The sequence below is a fragment of the Protopterus annectens genome, chromosome 11.part0 (genome assembly GCF_019279795.1).
Source record: "Protopterus annectens isolate FY-2018-M chromosome 11.part0, PAN1.0, whole genome shotgun sequence".
Classification (NCBI taxonomy): domain Eukaryota; kingdom Metazoa; phylum Chordata; order Ceratodontiformes; family Protopteridae; genus Protopterus; species Protopterus annectens.
Window position 1 is genome coordinate 986,132,009 of NC_056745.1, and position 24,074 is coordinate 986,156,082.

The following is a 24,074-nucleotide window of genomic DNA, read 5'->3' on the forward strand; positions in this document are numbered from 1 at the left end:
TACTCGGAATATAGTAAGAAAAAATTATAAACGTGTAGTGAAGTATGCAAACAAAAAAGGAACGGGCTAGTAACTGTCTGGCAGACTGTACATACAATTATGACTCTTAGCTGTTAATGGGCTAGTAAATGCCTGGCAGACTGCACATAAAATTACGACTCTCAGCTGTTAATGGGCTGGTTCCTGGATCTGACAGAAGAAGATAAAAAATATAATGGACAGGAATGATTTAAAGAAGTGTGGAAGGCTATGGACTTTTTAGTGGAGACTGTTATTAAATAATCTACCTTTTGAAGGGACAAATAAATCATAAACAAGAAGAAGAAAGGTTATGTATAGTCTGTAAAGCTGGTCTACTTAACATGTTTTTTTGATATGTAGAAAATTAGAACCGTTTTTTTCAGAAGTTTAAATAATGGTATTGCAAGTGCATTTTAGCAGAAAAGATATGACTATGCTATTATGTGCAAATAAATATGGATAGAAGTGCAGTAGAAAGGAGGGACAGGATATATATTTCATCTAACTTTTTGTAATATAGGGAAATGTAGACGTGGAGGACTGTTATGTAATACAATAGGGAATTGTGATAGTATGTTAAAATAATATGGAAATGATTGCGAGGCATAAAGTGTAAAGGTAAAGAATTGTGCTGAAGAATGTTACGTGTAAATTATGAATTATTTTGTGATGATATACAATGGTTAATAATATTGAAAGCATGTGTGTATACTGAATAAAAAAAGTGATACATAAATAAAGTTACCCTGCTCCTGGCAAGTGCTGAGGGATCTTTTACATTCACTTGAGCTATCACTGGCTCAGGCAGCTGGGACCTTACTTTAATACTTCATTTGAAGGATGGCACGCTGAAGACTATTGCATACAAAGGAAAGCTATGGAAAATAGTGAAGGAGATTGCTGCAGATGGGATAGAGGGAGAAGGACAGGTAGTAGAGACAGACAGACAGACAGACAGACAATGAAAACAGACACAGACAGGGGGTGGATATATACACAAAATGTGGGAAGGACACTGAATGGATACAGACATACAGATGATAGACAGATGGTGATGTTAAGTACTGGATAATAAGCATGGAATTAGAAATGATACATAAGAAAAGGGCAGCACTAGAGAAGGTCTTGGGTAGGATGTTAGCATGGTTGGATACAGGTGTTAGCGGGCACCAAGCCCAGGCATCACTTACCTGGGTAGCTGATGTTATGGACATGTTGCTCCCTAGCAGCCCAAAGGGTGGGACCTAATGTTTACATAACTTTACAAGCCATGCATGCAGGTACTCTACATAGCTGAGGCAGGCAGTAACCTCCTACAATGGATGCAAAGAGACCAGGACAGACCATTCCAGTCCAGTATCAGAAGAGGGGCCTTTGCCTCTGTCTAACCTGTTTTTTACCAAATGACATATGGCATGTTGGTACCAGCACCCTACTGCCAGGAGAATCACTCCTGCTTCTGTGATATCCAACTATGTACAGTTGTCATTGCTCCACTACTAGAAAACAAAGTTTGACTACCAAGTTACAATTATACAATAATTAAGCCTCCAGGGGTTAATAGTACAGAATGTAATTCAGGTATTCTTTCCTGAAACTCTGTCTCAACTGCTGAAACAGGTCAGGGTGGCACCATCTCAGATGGCATTGGCATTACATAGTAACCTGACAGGCTCATTCCTGGGACCATCATTTCACAGTGCATCATCATACTGTCTCAGCAGGTGATCCATAATGCTTGTTTTTAGGAAAACAAGAACATCCTGTTCTACCTTATATGGCATACTGAAACTCTGCATTCATGTCTGAAATAGTCATGGCCACTTGTTTAAATCTACTGAGGAACAAAATGGTTTCCACCTCCCAAGTACAGAAGCACATTTATGGATCACTGTAATGCACTGTACTGTTTAAGCTTAATGCTGGATCCAACATCCTGTGTGTCAGCTTGTAAAAAAAAAAACAGGTTAGTAACACCAGTTTTAGTACACTACACCACAATGCAGTGCCTTTTTTCAATTTTTGCACCTATTGCCTAAAGATCATCAGACCCATTATTTCCAACTGACCCATTGGTGCCTCATGAATAAGACAAGGGTTGACAAACAGGGGTCATCATTTAAACACTGGGATGGATTTATGAGTTTAACCTTGAGGTTTACATCTCCTCTGCACAGTCCATAAGGAAAGGGACATGCAATGGACTGTCCATGCTAGTAACCCCTCACCTCTACAAACTGCACAACTCCATATGCTCAATGATCACTTGCTAAAACTCCGTCCCCATAGAGGAGGTGAGTGAGCCATGCCCCATCACTTGTCTCCCTTCATGTATGGTGCTTCCTTCTGCCAGAGCTGCTAATAGCACCTCATCACCTGGGTTGTATTTAGGACTCCATCATGGAATTAGGCCAGTGCACTGCCTCTTAGTAGGAAAGGAAGAACCACCTGGATATTTATTCTTGCAGGCACCTCTAGTCTGCAAATGTAGCAACCTGCACAACAATATATGTCTATCAAAGCATGCTAGAGCTGTATTTTAATGTTTTGTACTATAAATGCTTCAGAAGATAGAGGGGTATATGTGAGTTTACCTATGATCCCTTAAAGTTCTATTTTTGACTCACAGTTTACAAAGAATTAAATATGAAAACCACCAGTGAGTTACAAATCTAAAAAATAAAAAAAAATAAATAAAAAAACAGAAAAAATGTTTTTTGCACTCTCCAAACATGTCAAATGTATAAATACATATTGCAATAAAACCTAGTATGAAGTAAAATAACATAATAACACACCAATAACTTGAAGAGTAATTACAAATGTGTGTTGGCAAACAGTGGTGTTGTGTGTGCATTCAGATTACAGATTTCACTAGTGGGAGATCCAGCACAACAGATGAACAAAGAACTAATGTCAGCAGAATATTTTTTACTGATAATAATGATAGCATGCAAATGGCATGGTCCAGTAATTCAGCAACACTGCCTGTAACATTACTGGGGGGGGGGGTGATGTCATATGCATTCACCATTACAGAAGACCCTGTACAGGTACAGGGTGAACTCATAACCTCAGCAGAGCATAATGGACATCTTGTGCCTGAAAGTCCCTCACATGCTGTACCTTCTCCAGAGCACACAGCCTCCAACATTAAACTGTCTCTCTTATATACAAATCTACAATAGGGGATAAACATGAGGGAATAGATGCCATCATGATTCTGGGATCATCCCTTAAATGGCTACAGTATTTGCCATTCACCAACACATGTGGACATCAGTGATCCAGACACAATCATCTGCTACCCACAGTACTGTGGAAATGGTGAGCATCCTGTCGGTGTCGGTTATTTCTTTGTTGGTGTTTTGGCATGTTGGCGTTATCAGGTAGATCCATATCTATATGTGTGTGTGTGTGTGTGTGTGTGTGTGTGTGTGTGTGTGTGTGTGTATATATATATATATATATATATATATATATATATATATATATATATATATATATATATTTATGGGTCTACCTGATAACGCCGACAGGCCAAAACACCAACAACAAAATAACAGACACCACAAAACCGAAAGTTCAAAAACATGAAACTTCACATGCCCGACAAACCACAATCCCGACAATCAACAAAACACAGACCTTTTCCGAAAAACACACACACAACACAAGCACACCAAAACCTTACAAACCTACACTAAACCTTACATACACAACTATCTATGCACTAACCTTAACCCAAACCCTAACCCTAAGGTCCGTCACTATTGCATACTTACCTTGCCCGCACCCTAACCATAACTCACTTAATCCGCCCCTAACCCTAAAGTCCATCACTATCGCACACTTACCCTTAGCCGCGCCCTAAACCTAACTCACTTAATCCACCCCAACCCTAAATTCCGTCACTATCGCACACTTACCTTACCCGCACCCTAACCCTAACTCACTTAATCCGCCCCTAACCCTAACATCCATCACTATCGCACACTTAACTAACCCACACCCTAACCCTACCATCCCTCACTATCACACACTTATCTTACCCACACCCTGACCCTAACATCCGTCCCTATCACACACTTACCTTATCATGTCAGTGTTCTCAGCGTTGGGCTTTTCAACTGTTAGTCTTCTCCTTTGTTGATCTTCCGGTGTCGGTTATCTTATTGTCAGCATTTACCACTTTCAACGTAATCAGGTAGACCCATAGATATACATACACACACACACACACACACACACATATATATATATATATATATATATATATATATATATATATATATATATATATATATGTGGGTTCCTATCATTCCGTCGACAGTTCATTTCACTGACAGTTCATTTCACTGACAGTTCATTACATCGACAAGCATTTGCCCCCTTCCCCAATGTTGTGTGACCCTGGAGTTGATATATATAGTTAGGGGGGGGTGTGGGGGGCACCTAAAATGTTTGTCGATGTAATGAACTGTCAGTGAAATGAACTGTCAGTGAAATGAACTGTCGACAGAATGATAGGAACCCATATATATATATATATATATATATATATATATATATATATATATATATATATTATATCAGAAATGGTAGAATTGATGAGAAGGTTTAGAAATATCTGAGGATGTATGTTTTATTAGCAACAGAAGACAATTACAACAAAAATCAGTGTATATGTAAAAGTAAAAGTAGAGAATACTTGTATGTATTTATAGGCTAAGCACAGGAACACCGTAGTAAAGAGACAAAGCTAGAAAAAAATAAACTAGAATTTGTAGTCCACAGTGGTACTGTAGTCGGGGATGCATAGGCAAATTAGGATGTGAATGGAATCCTTATTTGTCAAGAATACATTTACTCTTACAGTTTCAAATATAGCTGTACACATTTTTCAAGATATTCATAGTATTTTCATTTAATCAGCTAGGTGCACATAAAGCCCGGGAAGAGACCGACAACCAATCAGCAGCCTTTAGCCCAGCAAGCACATCATGACGTGCCTGCAGACGTCGCAGTCCGAGCCCCTTCCAATTCTATGCGGTTTGGAACCGCATAGACTTCTGGGCAATACAAAAAAAAAATCTGTTTAAAACTGCCGCAGCTCGAGGCGGTTAAGTGCGCATGCACGTACTTCTGAGTCGCGGACTTGAATTAAAGTTATAAACAGCTGCAAAAGTATTTATTTTTTTTTTACAGATTTCTTCTTCTACAGATTTCTTCTTTTTAGCTGAGAGGGCTGCAGTCCGGCAGTCTGATGCCACTAGCCGCCACTGGGTAGGAGCAAATTATATAGAAAAAACCAGAACAGTACATGAATAATAATGCTTTAGAGGAGGAGTGAGATTTAAGGGAAGGAACTGAGCAATTTATGTAATGTTTGATGATAGTTATACAAAAACATATGTGATGTATAATGTTTGCAGTTAGGAACATGTTAATATGGTTTGTTTCTAATTCTTGCAACTAAGATTATGTCAATATGGTTTGTTTTCATTTATATAAATGTATAATTGCTTATGTCATAAGTGATACTTTAATAAAAATGTTTCTTTTTTAAAAAAATTATATTTGCCCATGTATTTTATTTAATTTGCTAATTCAATAAATATATTAAAAAAGAATTACAGAGACTCAAACTTAGGAATATATTTTAAATATTACTCTTATATTCATAGAACGTTGCTAGAATACAAGCCTTACATTAGCAAATATGTTTTGAAATATATGGCCTGCCACTGTTTAATGACTGAAATCCATAATTTGCCAGACCACCATACATTGTATGAGGAATAGACCAAAAGAACACACAGGGTCTTTGTGCAAGAATTCTAGACAAAGACAAAAAAAAAAAAAAGAAGAAAAATGGTCACAAAGACCAAAAAATAAGTACAATTTTTAAGGATTACTCTAATTTCACTTTAATAGTTAATAGAACAAGTATTGCATCACCATGTATTTATTGAACAATAAGGTAAATGAAACTGAGTGGAATTACTTACTGGGAATCTGCGATCAGTAGTAATTTACTGTAAAATGAAAAAATATACAGACAGATAGCTAGATAGATAGATCTATACATAGGTATACATCTATCTATCTATCTATCTATCTATCTATCTATCTATCTATCTATCTGTCTATCTATCTATCTATCTATCTATCTATCTATCTATCTATCTATCTATCTATCTATATTTATAGAATCATAAACCATGGATGTTTTTGTAAGAACATTTGAGAGGCATATATTTGCCCTCTATCTGACTTCTCTCTCTCTCTCTCTCTCTCTCACACATACACACACACACACACACACACACACACACACACACACACACACACACACACACACACACACACACACACACACACACACACACACACACACTACCTGTCTGCTCCTGGTCTGTTTTAACTGTGACAGCTTCAGGACGTCTCTCTTTCATGACCTCTAAAAATGAGCCAATGAAATAGAAGATGTCAGAGCTGTCATGTACCAAAGCAGAACAGGGGCATGCATGCAGGTGCAGGAATCGTTTTGGAGAGCTCTATCAAAATACAGAGCAACTGAGAGGTACAGTTGTAACATTACTTCAAATTTTTGCTTCTGTTCTGTAGTGTTAAAAGAAAACCTTACAACTGATATTTACAAGAACGGAAATGTTTTCTTTTGTCTTGAAGCAGGTGTCTAGCTTCTAATGTTCTTTTTATAACATTAGACTTGCATGATGTAATTTGTCATTATATGACACACCTTGCTGCGTAACTAATGAGTTACATAAGAGGGGAGGAATAAAATAAGCATTGAATGAAGAGATGCCTTCATGGGATGTCCTTTCGAACAAAGTTCTGATCTGCAGGGAAAAAATAATGTGTTCCATGGGTGCTTCTAAATAATAATTCACACATCGAAACTAGAATTGCAAATAAAAAATCTAGTTAGCAAAGTATAACAAAAGGCTCAAAAAGTGACAGCAATTGATTTTTTGCATGTCAATGCTAAGTAGCTCATGAGCTGTTTAATACTGAACAGTTTTTCGCATCTAGTCTGTAAACCCATAGAAACTGCAAAGAAAGCATTAATTTAGTCATACGCAGTATCTTTTAACAATTGCAACTTACCAATTTGAGAATCTGTTACTAGATTCAGGATTTTACCAGGTTCAGGATCCACATTAAAGCAGACATCTTCTTGACTCTTGGGCAGGTGAATAATGAAATGTGGATCATTTTCCACTAGTAAAGACAAAAATATGATGATTTCAAACATTGGTTCTTTTGTGCAATGAATCCTATATTTAAAAAAAGTAACTATTTTAAGATATGTTACAGTGGCACTACACTGGCAGATGTAGTTGTGTACATGCTCATATATTCAACTTCTGTTTAAAATGTATCTCCATCTTAGAAGGCAAAATTATGTGGTTTTGTGTGTGTGTGTGTGTGTGTGTGTGTGTGTGTGTGTGTGTGTGTGTGTGTGTGTGTGTGTGTGTGTGTGCATGTGTGTGTGTGTGTGTGTGTGTGTGTGTGTGTGTGTGTGTGTGTGTGTGTGTGTGTGTATGTGTGTGCATGCGTGTGCATGTCTGTGTGTGTGTGTGTGTGTGTGTGTGTGTGTGTGTGTGTGTGTGTGTGTGTGTGTGTGTGTGTGTGCATGTGTTTGTGTGTGTGTGTGTGTGTGTGTGTGTGTGTGTGTGTGTGTGTGTGTGTGCGCATGCGCATGTCTGTGTGTGTGTGCGCGTGTGTGTGTATGAGATGTTATGAGTGAGTGACCTTACCTTAAGACTGCCCTGCACAGATGCTGTCATCAGCAGCAGCAGTAGCACACATGGTGCTTAACATTTTCTGGAACTAAAGGTTGATAGGACTTCACTGTGGACTATGAATATATTGTGAATGCCAACTGCTGAAGTAGCTGGCTGGTAAATTACTCTTATAAGTCCAGTGCTAGGAAGCCTAACATTTCTTCACATATTCCATCTCTAGTTAGTGGGCTTTAGTCTAGTTTATCTGAATGGTGCAGGCTGCAGCTTACAACATCTAATGACCATTTGTGCTGCTTTGAATTAGGCAACTATCCTAAATCAAACAAACACTTGCTCAGTTCATTTCAGTCAGCAGCTGACTACAAAAGTATAATATTATAACACAAATCATATCTGATAGTGACTGTAGCACACGAAACACACAGCCACTGTGGCAGTGGAATAAAATGGATAATCAAGTTCAACAACATGCCACTGATCTTAACCACTGATTCATCCATTCATTCTATTCTCCAATTGCCCATTTATCCATTTCAGAGCAATAGAGGCGCCAGAGTCTCTCCAACACTCACTGGATATAAGACATTGGAACTACTGACACAGGTACTGTGATTTGTTTGTTTTTTCTCACTGGCCATTGTATCATCAGACCATACCTGTGACCCTGATGTTCAACATGATGATGTCAGTACATCCAGTACCATTAAACAAATAAAGTATGAGGAATCTCCATATGTATGTATATGTATATTTGTATTTATATGTATATGTATATATAATCCTACACTCAAATCAGAAGTGACAAGAATTATGCTATTAAGTATGGAAATTAGAGACTAATTAGTTATGACATTTTTGTCCAAAAGAACTATTTTTCTAGAGCCTTTGTCCAGATTTTTGATGTTTGCTGGATGACATTTATGAAACAGACCTTGCCATGCCTCCAGAAACACAGCAAGAGCTATATACACACAAATCACACACACACAAACATAAAAAACAATGGCAGATAGCTAGTTCCATTTTGGCTGTTATTTTCGCAGTGTCAATGTAGCTGACGTGACCTGAGATTTGACAGCTACTCAGCTACTTTGACACTTGCCAGACTAGATCATTAACAAGGATAGATTCAGAGAACTTGGAGATAGTATAAGGATAACTGTGGCTTTGAGAGAAGTCTTTTTTTCTTTTAAATGACTATAGTAAAATAGAGTACATGGATTGCTTAAGGAATTTGGTAGAAGTTGCAGCTGTCCAAGTTTTTAAGGTATATTTTCTACTACACTTGATGGGGAAAAGTATCCTATGTTACGTGTTTTGCCCTCTCTAAGGTTTTGTATAAGGTATTTGAACACTTACCCCAGGATACAATAACCAGTTTTCTCCGTGCAGGAATTGTGTAGCAGCTTCTGAACGGAATATGGCCACCGAGCAATCCAGTAAACAAGGCTGGGAGCGTGCATGAGCCTGCCAGAACTATTCTTGCATGGACACCACTGAATAATGCTAACTACCTCATTTTCTGGTGAAAACCATGCAAATGAGGTGAATTAGTGATTTGGTAAGCAGGTAGGCTTCCATGCAAGAGCAGTGTCCAGTGCAGAAATGTATTCGGCTACTAGTCAAATACATTTCTGCAAAAATCAAAATGGAGGCATGACAGTTCAAAGTAAAGCATGTATTATAATCCTTAGGTATGCCAATGGCATGAAAAAATGTTACAAAATTCTAAAAATCAAAGTTTTTTTTTTGTCTGATTTTGGCAGTTGAAGCATAGGGCACAAACGGGATTGTGCTGAAAATAAAAAAAATGTGAAAACGCAATTTTAAGTGAAATCTACAATTTGCCATTATAGTCTATGGCATGCAGAATCAAAACAGTAACAGGTAATAGGTTTATAGGTTCATAGGTTCATACTAGGCTATCTGCCCTAGGGCATTTATAAGCCTAGCCCAAAGTTTTGTGGCTTTCACCACCCCTTAGGTTGAAGAATACTATGCCCATTAGTTTGCCGTGCCTCTGTCCAGCAGTGACACAGAGATGATCCCCGGGGTAAACCTGCGATCTCCCATCCACTGGTCAAGATTCCTCTTGAACAGAGCCAGCGAGGTGCTCTGCCTCACATGGACCGGGATTCTGTTCCACAGCATAGGGAGTCTCTGGGAGATGAATCTGTCCCTCCAGCACATCCTATTTATATCCATGTTGAGGTTTAAGTCTTTTGCTCTTGTGGTTCTGGTGGATTTGGATTTTTTGAGGTGGAGTATGTCCATTAATTCCGGGTTGGACATGGCCTTGTATGTCAGGCACAGGTCACCTCTGAGCAGACGGTATGCGACTGAATAGAGCTGGAGTTTCTTCAGTCGAGCAGCATATGACATATTTTTGAGACCCTTTATCCTTTTGGTGAGGAACTTTTGGGGTCTTTCCAATTGCTGCAGGTGTCGGGTAAGATACATTCCGAATGGGGCATTGTACTCAATCATTGGTCTGATAAGTGAATAGTACAGAGGAACAATGACCTCCCTTGATCTGGATGTGAATCCCTTCATGATCAGGTGGGCAATATAGAAGGTCTTCCTAACCACTTTGGCAACATGAGTGTCAAAGGAAAGGTTACTGTCAGCCTGGGTCCCCAGATCCCTGATAACCTCTTCTGTGTTTAGTGGATTGCCACCTATATGGTAGCTTGGGGTAACCTTGTTTTTCCCAAAGGGTATGACTATACATTTTTTGGCATTTAACTTAAGACCATGGCTCTGGCACCAGTTATCTGTTTCTATGAGACCCCTCTGAAGGATATCTGTGTCTGATGTATTTTCAACTATGGCGCCCAGTTTGCAGTCATCTGCAAACTTTGTCAGCCATAATCCTCCTATGTTTGCCTGTACTTCTGAAAAGTAGATGCCAAACAAGAGGGGGCCCAGGACTGAGCCCTGTGGGACACCGCTTGTGACCGGCTTGGAGTCTGACATGGCGCCAGCAACTCTGACCCTGTGGGTTCTGTCCTTTAGCCAGTTTGCAACCCATCTTGTGATGTATGGGTTTACATTTAAGCTGGTGAGTTTTTCTATGATACCCGAGTGGGGTATTGTGTTGAAAGCTTTTGCAAGGTTAAGGTAGGCTGTGTGGACCGCCTTACCCTCATCAATGGCCTTGGTGACTGTTTCAAAAAAGTCGACCAAGTTCAAAAGGCATGATCTGCCCTTGACAAAGCCAAACTGGGTCGGATCCAATGTCTGTAGGTTCCCTATGTCTTTATTTATGAGTTCCATTATGATCCTCTCCATAGCTTTGCAGACCAGGCTTGTTAAGCTTATGGGGCTGTAATTTCCAGGGTCCGTAGAAGCACCGCCTTTGTGAAGTGGGACCACAGTTGCCGTACGCCACTCCTTGGGTACATATCCTGTGGTAAGGCTAAGATTAAACAGCTGCCTTAAGTGTGGGTTTAGTTCCTCATTGAGTTCATGTAGCACACAGCCGGGGACACCATCCGGTCCCATAGATGCTGTGTTTTTAGCTTTGGAGAGAGCAGTTCTCACCTGCGCATTTGAAATGTTGGGGAGGCTACACTCCGCTGGGATAGATATCTCTCCTTTTGGGGGGGAGGGAGGGGAGAAATTTGCACTGAACCTGTCTGCCAGTATGTTGGCAATGTCTGTGGGTTCAGTGATTTTTGTATCATTTTGGACTAATTCTGAGCATATCTGGGAGTTTCCACCCAGGTTTCTAACATAGCTAAAGAAGGCCTTATGATTGTCTTTTGAGTCTTTGGTGATTTTTCTCTCAAAATTGGCCTTGGATGATTTTATGAGTGATCGTAGTTTTTTACTAATAATGATCAAGGGTGTCTTCCCTTTTAAGGATTTTGCTCTATCATGTAATAGCTTTCTCCTCTTATTGTAAAGTTTATTTATGGCTGGGGTCCACCAGACTGGGTGCTTGCCTTTGGTGGAAAGAGTCTTTGTTTTATTTGGGATTGCCTGATCCATGCAGTCCTGGAGCTGCTCGTAGAATGCATTTGTAAGGGATTAAGTGGCTTGGGTTGTGGTTTCCACTGGTGCGGGGGCCTTGAAGGATGCCACACCAGTCTTAAAAAGTGTGAAGTTGGCTTTTGAGAAGTTCTTCACTGTGGTCTTTTTTGTCTGGGGTGGGGGCGGGATGTGGATTTCCAGTGAGATTAGTTTATGATCTGATCTCACCAATGAGGGATATACTTCCAGTGTGGAGCATTTTGTCCCCATGTTTGTGATGATGAGATCCAGTATATTTTCTCCTCTTGTGGGAATGGTGACTAGTTGTTCCATGGCGTTTGAGTTTATGAACTTCAGGAACCTTTGGGCTAGAGTGTTGGGGCTTGAGTAGTGATCCCAGTCTATATTCGGGTAGTTGAAGTCACCCAATATGATGGTGTTAGGAGATACATTTATACCCTCCAGTGTCTTCAGGAAAGCTGTGTGAGGTTCCTGAGTTTGAGAGGGTGGCCTGTAACATGCTACAAATTGCAGAGCAGTCTTGCCTATGGTTAATTGCACCTGGATGGTCTCCGATGCTTCGTGTGTTGCCACCAACCTGGAGGTGTGGGTATCTTTGATGAATATGGATACACCCCATCCTTTTGTGGTGCGGTCTGGGTTTTGGGGCCTGAAAGCATGATATGAGGTAAAACCTGATAGTGCCTGGGTGCTCTCAGGAGCCTTGAACCAGGTTTCAGTCACAGCACAGACATCAATGTTCTCCATACTGAGGAGGGCTTTGAGTGCGTGCATCTTGAGATTTAGACTTCTGGCATTGAGCAGCATTACCCTTAGTTTTTTTTTCATTTTTGTTTTCTAGGGTGGTAGGTTTAGAATTTGAGCCTTGCCTAAAAAAGGCACTATGGGGGTGGCAAGAGCCTTTGCCAATATCCGGAAGCCTAGGGGTGCAAGCCGTCCCTTGCCAAGCAGCGTGGCTTGTCAAGCATGTCATCCCAGGCAAACAGACATTGGATCCCCTTAGAATGACACCAGAAATTAAGCCAATTATCAAAGCTGGTCATCTTGTCTCTATATTGCGGCATCATTCTTGGTGAGGGTAGGATACTGCTCAGGGTCAGGGTCATACCTGCCTGGGCTACATAATCAGAGAGCTCCTCTATGTCTCTTTTCATGTTGTCCAGGGAGGTACATCTCAGGTCATTCACACCAGCATGGACAATGACTGAGTCATACTTGTACTTGCTGTGGAGTGACCTGAGTGCTTGCATTATGTGGCAGATTCTAGCGCCCGACAGGCAGCTTACTGTGACCCTCTCCTTGTCCAGCCTGGTGAGTGGGATGTCAGTGTGTCTGACTAGGGAGTCACCTATGACAAGTGTGTCTGGCATTGTGTTTGGCCTTAAGGGCTGTGACTGATTTGCACACTGATTTTGTGATCTATGTGTTGCCTGCGTTGTGTCATGTGGTGGCAGTTGCGTGGGTGTCTGCTTTGGAGGCCTCTGCTGTTTAGGTAGATTTTTGATCAGTGCCTCCAAGTATGTCTTTGTGTGTTTATGTGTTTGATTTGTCGTTGTTTGTCTTTGTGAGACTGGATGTACGGTGTGTGTGGTTACCTTCTCCTCCTGTCTGGTCTTGCCAGTCCTGAGTAGAGAGAGTTCAGCCTCCAGTTTGGCTATATAGTTGCATCTCTCGCAAGTATTTGTGTTTTGTGGGAGGAGGAGAGGGTTGTCTGTGTACATGAGGCAATTGTAACATTGCCTCAATATTCCCAGATTCACCAACTGGACAGGAGAGGACGCCAGCATCTGACCCTTCGACATGCTAGAATAAATGAGAAGTTTGAGGTGTAACTGAGTTAAAGAGGACTTATAGGGAAGTGGGTACTCCAAGGGGGTTTTACGCTAGTGAAGTACTTTGTATATTTTAGAAGTGCTTAACCTGACAAGAAAAGATGCTTTAGGAACAAGTGCTGAGCTTTTCAGGCAAAAAAATGCTTTAGGAACAAGTGCTGCGCTTTTTAGATAAAGAATAGACTGTTTGGATTACAAATAGAGAAGTTCTAAGGGAAAAAATGAAGAGTAGACTTTATGGAGCCAGAAATAGTTTAACCCTGATTAACCGGCGCTGCCCGATGCTGCTCTAGTGGCAACTCCGCGCTAAATCGTGCTAAAGCACGCTAAAGCGTGCTTTATAGCAGGCGGCTGGAAAAAGCAGGAAATGACCCAAAATGGCCAATGAACTACAAGTTTCTGGCTGGAACCACTCCTTCAAGGACAAACAGGCAGCTCAGTGCTCTCCACTCCCACTGGTGAGCAAAGAAACTTCTCTTCGACCAAACAAGGAATAGAATAGCACAGGAACCAAGACAAAGCCCAGGGATCAGCAAAATCTGATGACTGGACTAAACTGGACTAAACTAATACCGGTTGCTAAGGAGGAAGGCTGTGGTGTAGTGGTATAAGCAGGGACTAAGGCAGTGGGGTATGCAAATGAACAAATTTTACTAAATCACTAAAGGGGAGACCATTCTCTGGCTGCACCTAACTGTGTAGGAGCTATAAGGCAGTGGTGTAAGCAGGAGAAGCAGCTAACATGAAAAGGGGGAGTATCATGCTTGGTATAAGCACATTGGAGCTCCACAGCTCCCATTTGAGCTTAGCAAAGCACAGCTAAGCAAGGAGGTGCATCTGAGGCTGTATTGACATATTCCATGAAATGACCATCATGTTCATGTTCAGGGGTGGGCCATTTCTACTCCAAAGTGTTTACTTTAGCTAAATAGGTATGCATGGTGTGCATCAGGTCTAAAACAAACAAACAAAAACAATGGAAATAGTGGAACTTTTTACATTTGGGCAGTCGGTTTGTGTGGTGTGCCTCGGGGTTTAAAAGGGGGCAGAAATGGGAAGGGAAGAAAAGAAAAAAAAAGGAAAATAGCAGAATAAAAGCAATCAAGTACAAATAACATAGCTGGCAGGTGGAATGCATCATAGTCAGCCAATCATACAGGCAGCATCTGCAGCACAACAGTATAAACTATGCAAACACCTGTCAGTCTGTTTTTTCCCACAAACTCTGCATCACTGGTGTACACATGCGGGGGAATTTTAACCGAAAAAATGTTAGGGGCTGCCGTTGCTTTGATACATCAGTATGTGCTAGAGGTTGAGGGTAGAGAGGAGGATAATGCGGACCACTGCCCCAGATTGAGGAGGAGAAGAGTGTTCAGACACATGGTAACCTACTAGGGGCTACAGGGTTCCTATTACAGCTCTGAACACTTGAAATGTTGAATGTCATATGGTCAGCAACATAACGGTGACATTTGGTGCAGAATGGGAGAATTTCCCTTTTCTGCACTGAAGTGCGATCTCGTAGTTGTTATATTTAAGTAGGGGGGTATGGGGGTGCAGCCCCCCCATGTGTGGGGTGCAGTGGGGCTTGCCCTCCTGCCTGCATTGGTAAGGTAATTTTTTTTTGTTTTATTATATATTCAAACTTTTAAACTTCGATCATATGTTGTCGAACATATGGGATTCAAAGTTTTGAAAGTTTGAATATATAATATAGTCCTGAGGCTACATGATCTGGAGATAGTACAGCGCTACAGGATGGACAGAGACATACTTCAGCAAATCATCGAGTTGTGCTGGCCTCAACTCAGACCAAGAACCAACAGAGAGGAACCCATCCCAGTGCATACCAAGGTATGTGTAGCCTTAAGACAACTAGCTACAGGTACTTTCCAAAGACCTACTGGGGACATCGGGGGGGGGGGTCTTATAAGCATCTGCATCCAGGGTCCTCCACCAGTTCCTGGATGCCCTGCTACCATATGCTGGTGAACACATTTACTTCCCCAACACCTGTGAGGAGAGGATCAGCAATATGTATCTCTTCCACTGTGTAGCAGACTACCTGGAGGTACTGGGTGCAATAGACTGCATGCACATCCACATCAAAGCACCACCTGGTGACGGGGATAGGGTCTACATAAACCACAAGGGCTTCTCATCCATCAACTGCCAGGTCATGGGCAATGCCCAGGGAATTATCATGAATGTGTGTGCTGGCAGCCCTGGAAGCTATCATGACTCCCACATCTGGCATTTGTCACAACTGTACCAGGCATTTGCCAGTGGGCACATCCCGTATGGCCATCTGGTGGGGGATGTTGGGTATGCACTGGAGCTGTGGATCATGACACCCATCAGAAATGCACACACACCCAATCAAGAATGCCATAATGAGGCACATGCACAAACCAGGATCATTATAGAGCATGTGTTTGGGATGCCCAAGTCATGGTTTTGCTGTCTTGACATATCTGGTGGAGCCTTGCAGTACTCTCCAGTCACATGTGCACACATGTTCATAGTATGTGCCATGCTACACAATATGATCCTGCAGAAACAGCTGCAGCAGAAACAGCAGAGGGAAGGGCCACACAGCCCCCCACCATTGCCTAGGTCGCCACAGGCACAGAGGGACTTGGAGTAGGAACCCCCTGAGCCAGCTCCTGTAGGCAGATGGAGACATGCCCAATATGCCCTGGCCTTGGCAAAGAGGCAAATCATAGTACACACACTGACACTGCAGGGGCCCAGGTATTGCCACCTCCCTCTTTCTCTGACTCACACACACAGTAAAATGGAGGACACACACATCACACTACCTGTAACTTACCATGTATAGGCAGTGTGCATTTGACATAGGCAGCCCTGAAGCACCATTCACACAACTGCCGCAGGCACAAGATAAATCAGTCTTCTTAACAATAAATGTATGGATTAGTATGTTCTGGTAGCATACCTATGGTATTGCTGCATACATGCAAGGGAATGGGGTGGCCTACTAGGATAGCAGCAGACAACTGACAGCTATGTGGGACACCAGGAAATGTCTGCCCAATACTGGCTTCCCCAGAGAATGCAGTAGTCCCCAGGTGACAATTAATTCTCAATGCAGCATAAGTAGGGGGGACTAACAAACTGGGGGGGTCATAGGTCACATGCATGGATGTTGATGTGTGGGTCCCATACTCACCCCTCTGCCTCACCCAGCAAGTCAGCCATAGAAAGCCATAAAGAAATATCTGGCAAAGGCCTACAAGTGGGGACAATGATGAACCCCCCTACATATTTACACAGTGATATCACAGCAGGTCTTGCAGTTGCAGTAAGGCTGTAAAGGGTAAGAAGTTTGAAACTCAAATGTGTGCCATTACAATCAGACCTGTGGACTGTAGTGATATGTCTCGTCTCCAAGACAGGGCACAATACTATGCTGAATGGAACCAAAATGTAAAGCAAATATCAGCACAGTCTGTGCAAATGTGTACAGTTGACAGGTGTGACCCCCCCCCCCAACATATTCCCACCGAAATGCATTAACAGTATGTTTGCAGGGAAATAGCAGCAGAGCACCAGGCCTATCCCAATACACATGAAAACATGTTGTATGTCCACAATATGCAGGGGTCAATGAGCTATGTGTATGTGTGGTTAATACTGTCAGGATCTGGCCAGAACTTACTCCTGGCTATTGTGTTGGAGTGGCCTAGGTACAGTACTGTCTTTGACAGGGCCATGTGCAGATAACTACAGTTCCAACTATTATGCATGTCAGCTACACCTACTGCTCTGCCACAGACATACTGGAAGTCACAGTGCTATGTGGAATATACTACACATATAATGGACATATCTGTACAGTAGAATGCACTCTCTACCCACACCCATACCTCCCAACCTCTGACAGCAAGTCATCTGGGCAAGGTCAGAAATGAAAGTGGGACAAAGGCACAATGATAGGCATGTGTTGTAAATATTGCCCTTCCATACTGAGAAAGTTGGCAGGATGAGGGGTGTGTATTAGCATAAATTGTCTGAAGGTTATGTAGTCGGAAACAGTAATGTCTGACATGATTTTGTAACATCAATCTTCAATTATATGCAACTAGCTTGCCATAGAAACACAAGTGTATGTAGACTGGACATAACTTCTAGGCAAACTCCTGGACAATCTGCCAAAAAATGTACAGTTACGACATATGGCCACACCAGGATATGACATTTCAGAGAAGAAAGATACCACACAAGCAGGAGATCCCCAGCCAGTATATCACCAAGTTGCTGGACAGTTTACACAGTGTCATCAGTCAACTGGCTGTAGCCACACCTCCCAATTGACCTTGTTGGGCGAGAATGTACATAGCTGGGCACAGTCACCAAAGCCATTGATTGGGGAAAGGTCCACCCAGCCTACCCTGCGATCATCTGCCTAAGGCTTCGACCCCCACCCCCACTCGGGTAAAAACTCATCAACTCAAATGTTAAAATGTTAATCACAAGATCACAAGATGGGTTGCAAACTGAGCTGAGTGAGAGAACCACAGGGTCAGAGTCAGAGCTGGCGCCATCCAGACTCAAAGCCTGTCTGGTGTGAAGTCCAGTCCTGGGCCCTGGGAGGCCCACTTCTGTTTTCTCTACTTTTCCGAACAGCAGGGAAATTACACAGGAGGGTTATGAGTTTGCAGATGAGCACACTGCTAGGAAGCCATACAGAAAACACAGATATCTCAGATGAAGGGTCTCACAGAAGCGGATAACTGGTGCCAGAGCCGCCCTGCCCCAAAGACCTAAAAAAAAATGCCAAAAATGCATAGTCAAACAAAGGGGAAAAACAAGGCAACCCCTGGCTAAAATCCACTGAGCAACACAGGGACATAACAGAGGTGGGTGGGGTACCAGACCCAGGTTGATAGTAGTCTGTCATTCATGTAGCTAGTAGCGTACAGAAGTCCTTCTGCATTGCTACATATTGCCCACCTTCCATGAATCAGTTCTCAGATCCTTTCTTACTCAGGTCATAGATCACCACCCTCATCAATGATCGCAGTAATGATCAGGAGACATGTACTTGCAGCAGCTGGAGAGGCCACAAACTTCCAAAGCAAAAGGATAAAAAAAAGGAAAAAGGGTCCTATGCTGAAAGACTGAAAGAACTCCATCTATTCAGCTCACTACACTTAACTCTCGAGGTGACCTTGCCCAACATACAACTAACATATCATCACTCAGAACATTGATGCAACCCCACCCCTGAATCCTTCACATCAGATCCACAAGGGCGGGGGGCCGAACAAGGACCACGACTATATATAGAGGGCGTGCTGGAGGGGGAGATTTCAAACCCCCGGGGCTCCCATGGATGTGCACGAAAAAGATGCAACAAAACAGATACCTTGCAGAAGAGCTGGCGTTGCACCTCTCGACAGAGGATCAATGATATAATGGTCACATTCAGGCCCCTACTTTCCTCTTTCGCCTTGTTCACAGAGGCACAGCAAAATAATGGGCCCTCAAATAATGGGCTAGGTATGAACCCAGTGTACAAACAGAACCTATAATATTGGTCTGTGCATCATAGGTTCATAGATTAGTACTAATCTAACTGCCCTTGCGAGCCATTTTAAGCCTAGCCAATTATCCCTTATGAGACTCAAACCCTGCACCTTGTGTTTGTAAGGCAAACACCTTAACCATTAGGTCACCCTCCCTCATGTATCTTGCATTCCCCTGGTAAAGCACTGTGATGATCTGAGGATGTCTGTCACTAGGTAATGACACAATACATTGCAGTGTCAGACTACAGATGTGTCAGAAAATGTCTTCTAAACAAAACCCAGTACACTTAGGAAAGTCCTGTTTACTCCTGAGAGGTATGGCTGTAGCACACAAAACCCCAGACCAGAGTACACCTATCTCTGGAATGGAGTTCCACTCTCATAATAGAAGGTCACACTGGGCATGCCCTTACCCTTAGGGAATCATAGGCCATGTTGGAACGCACATTTGACTATATGACTGTATTGCGTATATATGTCTGTGCATACAGGCAGCTATGTACATCTTTACTGTCCCTACACACACCCATCAGACAGGATTAGCCTCAGTTAGCTGTAGGTGGCCCATATGTGATATATCTGCATCCGTTGTGTGTGATACACAGATATATATATATATATATATATATATATATATATATATATATATATATATATATATATATATATATTTATATTTATATATATATATATATATATATATATATATATATATATATATATATAAGCAACAGATAATATGTCAAGCATACATACACATAGATGTGGGGAAGTGAGAGACAGACAGTGATAGAGACAGAGAGGCACACAAGGGGGCATACATAGAATGAGTCACACACACAGATACCCTGAATGGCATAGAGTAATGTCCTGCTGTGGACAATGTCATACCGGTTGTAACCAGTCACATAGCATAAAAGGTGATCCCCATTGTGTAATAGTACTGAGGTGGGGTTATAATATCAAATCACCTGCTTTTTTGTGTGTGTGTGTGTGTGTGTGTGTGTGTGTGTGTGTGTGTGTGTGTGTGTGTGTGTGTGTGTGTGTGTGTGTGTGTGTGTCCATAGGTCTAAGTATTAGGAGACTGTTCCCACTCAGTACACTTTCATTGCCCTACTTCACAAGATCTGCTGCTGGCATTCACCTTAGAAGTACCATTGGATACCTATCACCCCTATAACCTCTGTAGTGCATGCGATAACTGTGTAACACTGTAATACAAATAACTAGATAGTGGATCTAATCTCAGTTCTGGCAAATATAAGTGTGTGTATGAGAGAGTGCGTGTGAGAGTGACAGATTGTGTGTTTGTTTGTAGGAGAAACAGTTTTAGGTCATTCCCACCCACAACACTTCCCAGTGCCTCACTTTAGCAGTCCTGCTGATGTCATTCCCCTTAGAAGTACCTTTGCACCTTTGCACAGCCCCAGCCATATAAGCTTTGTGGCATGTGCAATAACTATGTAACAGCATAGTAAAAATAACTAGATCGGCAGGGGTCCCATTCCCAGTTCTGGCAAATGTGTGTGTATGTTTAAAGGATGATATATTTTGGGGACCTTCCCACCCACAACACTTCCCAGTGCCCTACTTTAGCAGTCCTGCTGATGTCATTGTCCTTAGAAGTACCTTTGGACAGCACTTAGCGGTATAAGCTCCATGGCACATTTAATAACTATGTAACAGTATAATACAGATAACTAGATAGGCAGGATCTCTACACTCAGTTCTGGCAAATGTGTGTGAAGGTGTTTGTAAGTGTGTATGTTTGTAGGTTAATGTATTTTTGATGCCCTTCCCACTCTGTACATTTCCCATTGCCATACTTTGCAAAGGCTCTTGATGTAATCACCTTAGACATACCTTGTGACACTGTTAAATCATATAAGCTCTGTGGTGCATGTGATAACTGCATAACACTGTAGTATAAGTAACAAGATAGGTATGGGTTCTAATCTCAATACTTGCAACTGTGAAATTGTGTATGTGTGAGACTCACATCAGTGTGTGTATTTGGTTAAGAATCATATCCTCTGGGGTGAGGGTTATATCATTTTGAGGTGTGTACCACCCAGTGCACATCCCATTGCCCTACTTTACAAGGCCTACTGATGTCATGCTTACTAGATGTACTTGTTTACAGTTGTCAGTCCTCTAAGCTCTGTGGTGTGTGCAATAACTGCATAATACTATAGTGTAAATAGGTAGCAGTTCCAATCTCAATACCGATAATTATAGTAGTGTGTGACGTTTATTCCCTGTGGCTGTTATGTGTGCAGGTTATACCATTTTAAGGCCTGTTGACCCCCTACCTATGACATTACTTTAAAGACCCTGTTAATGACATCTGCCTGACATGCACCATGTAACACTATACAGCCCATACCAGTCATCTGTACAGTTGTACATGGGATATCCACATATTTGCAACCTATATGTTGTCTGTGTCCCCTGACAATGAGCATTCCTGTGATATCATTGCCAGATATGTCACAGTTACCATACTGACACACATGCCAGCATCAGACATCATACCTGAATGACACATCATGCTGATACAAAGTCTGTCACACTATCGCTTGTGCAGGTATGTAGGAGCAGTAGACAAGACCATTCGCTATGTACAGTGGGTTATCCCACCATCCATGAAGGCATTTGCAAGATTACCTGTTGTAAGGGGATGTGCATGTCTCAGGCATATAATGCATGTGGAGCATGGCATGCGTATGCAGTACTATAGTACATACAAGTGGCTATGTATGGTTACTAATATGTCTATTGGCAACTTTGTATGTGTTCCTATATGCACAGCCCCTATGGCTGTCTTCAGTGTGTGTATGTGATGGCTATACCATGTTGTTTGCCTCTTCCACCCTGTGCACTCCCCAATTGGCAAACTAGCGTCGGCCCATATAGACGTCATCCACCGTACAAGCACAGTTACATGGTTTCTAACACCAAGCCACTGTGGTGCAATGTTCATATCACTGTGTATTGCACATTAATAGATGGGTAGATCATCCATTCTGATAAGTGTCACCTCCATGTGCATGTGTGTCTCAATGCATGTCCCCATGCAGCAGTGTGCAGTGTGTGTGTGTGTGTGTGTGTGTGTGTGTGTGTGTGTGTGTGTGTGTGTGTGTGCGTGTGTGTGTGAGATGGCTCTAACATGTTAAGGGCCCCCAAATCCACCATTGCCAATCCTGACAGCCCCTGCAGTTGTCACCCACTTCAATAGTAGTGGCAGTAACTGCCATACTACAGTACTGCTGTGCTGCCTGTGTTATGTATCTAGTACTATCGTTCGTAAGACTGTGTAAGTTGGGGCATGTACAGGACTATGACTCTGTGCACACTACCAGCATGAGAGGCCAGATATGCATATGAGTTAGCAGACACACATGCTGGTGATTGTTAGGTTAGACTAACATAGACTGACCTGTGACAGGAATACATACCCCAAACCTGCCATACACAGTACCAGGCAAACATCAACTGCATGACAGTTGAGTAGATGCAACAGAAATGACAGGGGCAACAGGTGCAGGCAGCTTAATCTGCTGCAGTGAATATAATGGCTAAGCTGGTGAGGGACCTGGTACCAGTACTCAGATAACCTCCCCTGTATGTGTGAGCCTGCGAGCCTACAGAAGACCCATGTGACATGTATGCGGGCTAGGTGGCTGTGTCAAGGTTATGTATGCAAGGTCACTGTCTGCCACAATTGCCACTCACACACTGTTTCATGTAAACACACCTGGTAAACATGTACATGTACAGCTGTACCTTGACTATGATAAGGTGACTGTGTTACCACTCTGCCTTACCCAATATTGCTATTGCCAGCTGGACCACAGCCTGCAGACACAAAGACACCTGGAACACAACCAGAATACGTACGTGACACTACAGTCAGTTAGCAGTACTAACAGCAATAGTGCATCATCGCTAATAAGGTAGATCCACCTCAATGTGTACCCATAACTACTACCAGCAGACAGCATCTTACACAGCATGACATTGCTACACTGTACCATATTCAGCCTGTGCATCAGACCCATATGAGCATGTCTGTGCATTGATGGTATGGATAACAAGGTTGTTGCACATGTATCATCACATGCATAGGGTGTGGTGTTGGATTGACAGAGGCCTATGCTGGGCCATATGGCTGACATAATGTGTGTATATGTGTCTGGAGGGGTGATGTTCACCTGGGTCATGCAGAGGAGCTGTGCCTGTCTGGTGATGACTGGCCTGGGATAAGGATGTATGAGTGTTCATCTGCACACCTGCAAGCAATGTGGATGCCCAACACAGGTCTATGTCAGACAGCTGTGGACCATACATAGCAGGATGTATGGCTCACCATCTCCTGGCAGAGATGGGGTTACTGGTCCTGCCAGGAGTATCACTGGCATCCCCAGGCCCAAGGACAGATGCAGTACTACTCCCTGAAAGTGACTGCTGTCCACTGGATCTGCATCCCTGATGGGAATGGCCAGGGCAATGTGCGTATGGCCTGCTTCGGTGTGGTGTGGACAGGACCCTTCCTTCAGTAGTGCTGTTGGTACTGCCATTATGGGACTGTGAATGTGCACAGCCATGTGGGCTCACAGCTGATCATGTCACTGACCTTGTCCACCTGGCCAATGCCCTATTCTCACCACATGCTCAAGCACAGACAATGCACGGTGGAGCAGTGACAATGTCTCACCCCACTGTCTGTCCCCAACATTGGCAGGATGAAGTATGGCATCACAACTGCCATGGAGGTCGCCACGCATGGCAGGGAGCACTGCATGCATGACCCTGAGCGTCTGTCTGGTGTTGCAGTCAGTATGCACCTGTGCCTCCATGATGGACCATAACATGTGTCTGGTGACACCTGC

General features: G+C 42.5%; 1 protein-coding gene across 2 annotated transcripts in view; it reads right to left on the reverse strand.

Moving 5' to 3' along the window:
* ITIH2 (inter-alpha-trypsin inhibitor heavy chain 2) overlaps positions 1 to 24,074 on the reverse strand; it is a 519,026-nt gene that overhangs the window by 93,043 nt on the left and 401,909 nt on the right. For both annotated transcript variants that reach the window (XM_044088359.1, XM_044088358.1), the window contains one exon: positions 7,156 to 7,269. In XM_044088359.1, coding sequence (XP_043944294.1) covers positions 7,156 to 7,269 — 114 coding nt within the window. The remainder of the gene's footprint in view (positions 1 to 7,155; positions 7,270 to 24,074) is intronic.